Source organism: Oryzias melastigma, linkage group LG12 (assembly GCF_002922805.2).
Source record: "Oryzias melastigma strain HK-1 linkage group LG12, ASM292280v2, whole genome shotgun sequence".
Lineage (NCBI taxonomy): Eukaryota > Metazoa > Chordata > Actinopteri > Beloniformes > Adrianichthyidae > Oryzias > Oryzias melastigma.
In genome coordinates, this window is record NC_050523.1 from 8,901,976 (window position 1) to 8,907,737 (window position 5,762).

The 5,762-nt window shown below is 38.4% G+C and overlaps 1 protein-coding gene across 1 annotated transcript; it reads left to right on the plus strand.

Moving 5' to 3' along the window:
• The first annotated feature begins 248 nt into the window (after positions 1-248).
• Positions 249-4,583, plus strand: edf1 (endothelial differentiation-related factor 1). Its single transcript, XM_024299672.2, has 5 exons — positions 249-481; positions 2,409-2,460; positions 2,585-2,745; positions 3,849-3,942; positions 4,024-4,583. Exons 1-5 carry the CDS (start codon positions 404-406, stop codon positions 4,083-4,085), a joined length of 447 nt encoding a protein of 148 aa, XP_024155440.1. The 5' UTR covers positions 249-403; the 3' UTR covers positions 4,086-4,583.
• Positions 4,584-5,762: the final 1,179 nt, after the last annotated feature.

A 5,762-nucleotide genomic window follows, 5' to 3' on the forward strand; every position in this document is an offset into this window, starting at 1 on the left:
CTAACTTTTGTTGCTTGTAGTAGTTCTTTATTTAATTTTTTGCATTAAAAAAGGAAATATTATGCGTGACCCCTGGCACAATTTGAAAGATTAATAAACCGGTTTAAGGTATAATATCAGAAAACATTGTTTGATAAAAAGAATTAATGCCAAACATTTAGCATTTTTAAGGTTAATTCTGAAATCGTGTTCCACCTGTAATGCTTTAACCTACCGCTAGATGGCAGTTAGCCTGTTTTTGTCACTGTTCATATCTTGGTTTTAAATAAAGTTTTGGCAGAACGTGGGTGATAATTCTGGAAGGAGCTGCCCCGCTAAGGTGTCTCAACGTTCATTTTCGGACTCTTCGTTCGACTTTTCTTCATTTTTGTATCGACATTTGTTCGGCGGAGCCCCGGAAAAGATGGCAGAAAGCGACTGGGACACAGTAACTGTCCTGAGGAAGAAGGGCCCCACCGCTGCCCAGGCCAAATCCAAGCAGGTTAGTGTTTGGTGGATTGTTTTTATGTCTCGTTGGGTTTAAAGTTCTCCATGGATGAACAAGAAGACCGCTGCTGCTTTGCTGAACATTTATAGACTCGTTTTTGTGAGTAGTATCGGCTCGACGGAGACGTTAGCGTCGTGGTTCAGTATTTAAAAGGGGTCTGACATTGTTTTGTGGTTTGTTTTAATCGTCTGGTACTTTCCGGAAGTCGTTATTATCTGTTGCAAATAAAGTATTAGGGCTGGGCCGATGATATAAAGAGGAATATGAAGCGTTCGCGATGAGTTCAGTCTTTATGTTTCTCCATGTGGCTTTGCTATGTCAGCTAGCTAACACCTCGATCCGTCGAAACCAGAATGTAAATATTTATTTTTCTGTCACGTAAATAGGCTTAAACCCTGAAAATATCGCAGTAACAGATTTAATGTGGCTTCAATCAGCTTTAAAAAATGGGGAAAATGTTGTAGTTGTTTACTGTTGATTTATTTTTATTTATTTACTTATTTTTTAAGGATGTCCGATTTGTCCATTTCAAAATAAAAGCTCTGCAGTTCTTGCTGAAATATTTACTTTAGACCAGAGGTCAGCAACACATTTCTTTTATTGACCATAACAACCCAATTAGAGCCCAAAACGTTACTTCACCTTTTCGAAAAATTAAGCAAAGATTTGCATTTATATTTGCATAAATAAAGCACAATCATCTGCATATATGTGTATTTTTCAAAACATTAAATAATTTACTACAATTTTTCATAAAAATTCCCATGACTTTCTTTCAAAATAAGACGCATAGAATAATCTCTATGCAGCAAAAGTAAAAGTGTGATGTCATCAGCTTTAGTTTTTATATATTTATCAATGTATCTTAGCAAGAATTTTATAAATCTGGGAAACTAAAATTAAATCAGAACTAGGTGACCCTTTTTGAACCATATGGCATACTTTCATTTTATTCAATAATAGACTGTCCATCTAATAATTCGGCGCGCCTTTAGTATGAATTCTGGTTGTACTTACTGGCCTCACATCTGTCAGAATTTTCAACTTTGTTAAACTATGAAGTCTCGCTGCTAGACAGATTTTTGGAGCATTATGGGTATTGTAGTCAAATGGCTAGCGGAGTAATACGTGCATCAACTGTTTGTGAATAAGTCGGATAAAGTTTGACAGATTGGAAATTTTTGTTTCATCTGAGGTGCTGTATAGTCTGAAAAAATGTCACTTTTTCAAATTAAAAACATTTTATTATTCCTCAATCAGAGAGTCACGTGCGGCTCCAGAACCTCACTATAGACAGACTGCCTCGTTTGCTATAAGATTTAAATTCTTCCCTTTTTAATCTCATTTGTAGATTTAATTTTCTGTCGCATTTAATTTTATACTAATTTGCTTTGTATTATTATCCTATTATAATCTGTGAAAAATCACAATCTTAGACATTTTTTTTAATAATTATTAAATCCAGCCCTTGGAAAAAAAATTATGGTTGTTTTTCTACAGGTGGTTGAGAACTAATTGAATCTAAAAAAACAAAACATGATGACCTCAGATCATTTTATTGGTTATAAATGCTCCTGTTTATCAGAGGTGTACATGCTGCTTAACAGGAACTCTTTATGTTTTTTTTTTTAAATGTTGAAAGCATGAAGAGTTTTTTTTATCTTTTTTTTACCATTTAAAGATCATTTATGCAAAAATATAAACAAGAATCTTTCTGTTTAAAGAAACTCTGATAAATGTGGCAGAAAATGTTTGTTTCTGTATGTAGGTCAGCACACTCGGAACAAGCATGAAGGTTACTTATTAACTCCTGAATGGAAACGATGAACCAGATGCTGAGAGGAAGTCATAAGCCAAATCGTGATGCAATTTAATGAACATGTTCAGTTTGTGTTGAAACCTGACGTGTTTCTCTCTCCAGGCCATCACTGCTGCTCAGAGACGTGGGGAGGAACTCGAGACAACCAAGAAATGTAAATGTCTAAAGGCTTTGCGTTTCCTTAGTAACAGTCTCTTCCATGCATAGACGTCCTTTTTAACAACAGTTGTGATTGGCGCTTCATCCTCTGATCCAACACTCTTCATCCTGATCTCCAGGGTCTGCAGGGCAGAACAAGCAACACCTCGTGACGAAAAACACAGCCAAACTGGACAGAGAGACGGAGGAGCTTCACCACGAGCGCGTCCCGCTGGAAGTGGGGAAGGTCATTCAGCAGGGCCGGCAGGCCAAAGGCCTGACCCAGAAAGACCTGGCCACTGTGAGTGCACACACCTGATGTTTACATGACAAATACGGCCTGGTTCCTCTGCACACATGTACACTATAACACAGACTCACAATTTCTATATTTTTTTTGTACAATTTGCTTTTTTCCCCTTTTATCTACAGCTGACTGTGTTCTGCATCCTGATTGGCTGTAGACAGATTAGTTTACCAAATTGCTATAAATCTTCATTTGCGGTCAGAATTTTGGTTTGAACTTTTAGAGTTTCATCCAGAAAAGTATGAAAGTGTTCATGTCTGTCTGAGAAATCTGTATAAAGTATGTAGCAAGGGGTTTTACAGCTGTAAAACATCTATAAATATTGTAAAAAAAAAAAACTAAAACTGACAGCTTCATAGATGTCGTCTATTTCGGGTTACTTCAAGAACATAAATCCTGCAAAAAGTAAGTTAAAACATTTCTAAAATAGTCAGAGGTGTGGAGAAAGGATTAACTAAAAGCTAATCTCTGTGCGTATACTGTCATTCGCTCTATCGCGGTTCAACTTGTGATTTAAAATAGATTAATTACATTGCTTACTCAGCATTCTTTTCTCTGTTTTGTAGATTTGGTCTCCAGACATATAAATGTGACCAGAAACTGCATGTTTTTACATTTTTGTTTATGTTCAAAGATTGTATATTCATGGTTTGAGGTACTTTGTATATGTTTTCTCAAATATGTTTTAAAGCATTTCAAAAAAGTAATTTTAGACTTTTATCTTCTTGTTTTTTTTTTCTTTAACTTTTTATTGATCTGAAAAATTATCTGAACTGTGACCCTAAATCCATGACACAATCTGAATTGAGTTTTGTGATCCGTAACACTCCTAATTAAAACATCTAGAATATATATATATATATTTCACCTGTTTGGGGTTCGTTTTTTGAACTCATCTCCCGTGATAAATGAGAGAAAACTATTCAAGGAGGAGTGGTTAATTGTGGAGAAAATAATCAGAATTAATAGGGTTTATTAATATTATGTTTGGTTTAAAAAACTACAAATGCTCATTTCTGTGCAAACACTGTAAACCCTCTTATGGTTCCATTTTTCCCACAATCCCACTTTGGTCTCAACGAATGTGTTTCCCACAGAAAGTAAACGAGAAGCCTCAAGTCATCGCAGACTATGAGAGCGGCAAAGCAATACCAAACAACCAGGTCATGGGGAAAATCGAGCGAGTGATCGGTAAGAACTCCAGTGGGTGGGTGCACATTCAACGGTGTGCTCGGTGTGGCAGTGACGAAGCCCCGCCTCTCTCGTTATCAGGTATGAAGCTGCGAGGGAAGGACATTGGCCAACCGCTTGAGGCGAAACCCAAACAGAAATGATCACAAAGCCTCGAAATCAGCCCCTCCTTACCAAAACCTGCCCCTGACCCTCTTCCACCCCCCACACCCCCCCTCCTCCATAAAATAGCTTGTTCCCTCCCCCTCTCCTTACCCGGGCTGATCTCACCGGCGTCCTGCCCCCTGCTGGAGGACGCGGTGCCGCACTGCAGCGCAGCAGCTGCATCCTAACATCTGAAACACTGTTGACCACAAATTCCTGAATGCATCATCAACATGAAGTGAATTTCTTTACATTTGTGTCGACTTTGGCGCGACAAACTTTCACTTTTGTCCCAGTGATGGTAAACGCGGAACGAGGTGAATGTGCTGTCGTGACCAAAACCAGTAAGACTAACTTGAAGTCAGAGCATGAAAAACCAGAAGTGCTTGAATTCATCTTTTTTTTCTCATACTTTTGAGACAATGAGTTATTACAGTGTTGTTTTAATGCTGTGCTTTGTTTTGATCAGAAAAATAATAAAGTTTCTCAGTTCAAGACTTTTGTCTGTTACTTTGTGGATGACACAATTCAGGATTTCCTTCAAAAAGCAACAAATAAACACCTTAGTAAATATTATTTTTTCCTTTAATTTGGAGATTTCTAATGATCATCTAAAATTACTCTTTTATAATGGCAGTGAACAGCCACCAGAGGGCAGCATTTCACCAGAAATGATGGGACTAAATGTTTCAAGTTCAAATTCCATCTGGAGGTTGATGCTGGCAGTAGAAGTTGGAGTAAGGTTCCTCGTTTCTGTGGAAATAAGGAACCTTACAGGCCATTATCACTTTATAAACATGTTGGATGTTGGCCCTTAAAGCCTGGAGATGGACACTTTAGGATGAGAAATCAGAAACTAATGTTTCATACTATTAAAAGATAGCTAAAATGATCATGCAGTCATGCAGCTGCAGCTCTATTCATGGTGTTGATTTACATATGCAGTTCATGTCTTTCAGTGAAGCTTAAGGTGTTTAGTGGTGATCATAAAATAAGATCATAGCTGTTTTCAATAAAGTTTTGTTTTCATGTTTAGCTGGTAGTTTTAAAAAGGGTCACTCTCGGTGCTCCAGCCATGTCGCATAACTACTGGCTTCGACCTTGTCACAATATTTTGCCTCTGCCCCAGTCAAAATACTATTGCCCCGCCCCCGTTACAATATGGCTCCGCCTCGTCACAATCTTATGGCTCTGCCTCCGTCACAATATGGCTCCAATCCTGTCACAATATTTTGGCTCCGTCCTGTTTCGATACTATAGCTCCACCCATGTCACAAAACTGCTGTCTCCGCCCATGTCACAATGATATCATTCCGCCCCTTCACAATGTTTTGTCTCCGCCCCTGTAAAAATACTATGGCCCCGCCCCTTTTACAATAGGGTTCGATCTCTGTCAGAATCTTATGGCTCTGCCCCTGTTAAAATATGGCTACAATCCTGTCATAATATTTTGAGTCCGCCCCATCACAATATTTTGCCTTCGCCCCTTTCACAAAACTACAGGCCCCGCCCATGTAACAAGGATTTGGCTCCGACCTTGTCACAATACTATAGCTCCGCCCATATCCAAATAATATGACTCTGTCCATGTCACAATAACATAACTCCGCCCATGTCACTATACTATAGTTGCCCCCATATCACAATACTATGGCTCCGCCCATGTCACAATACTA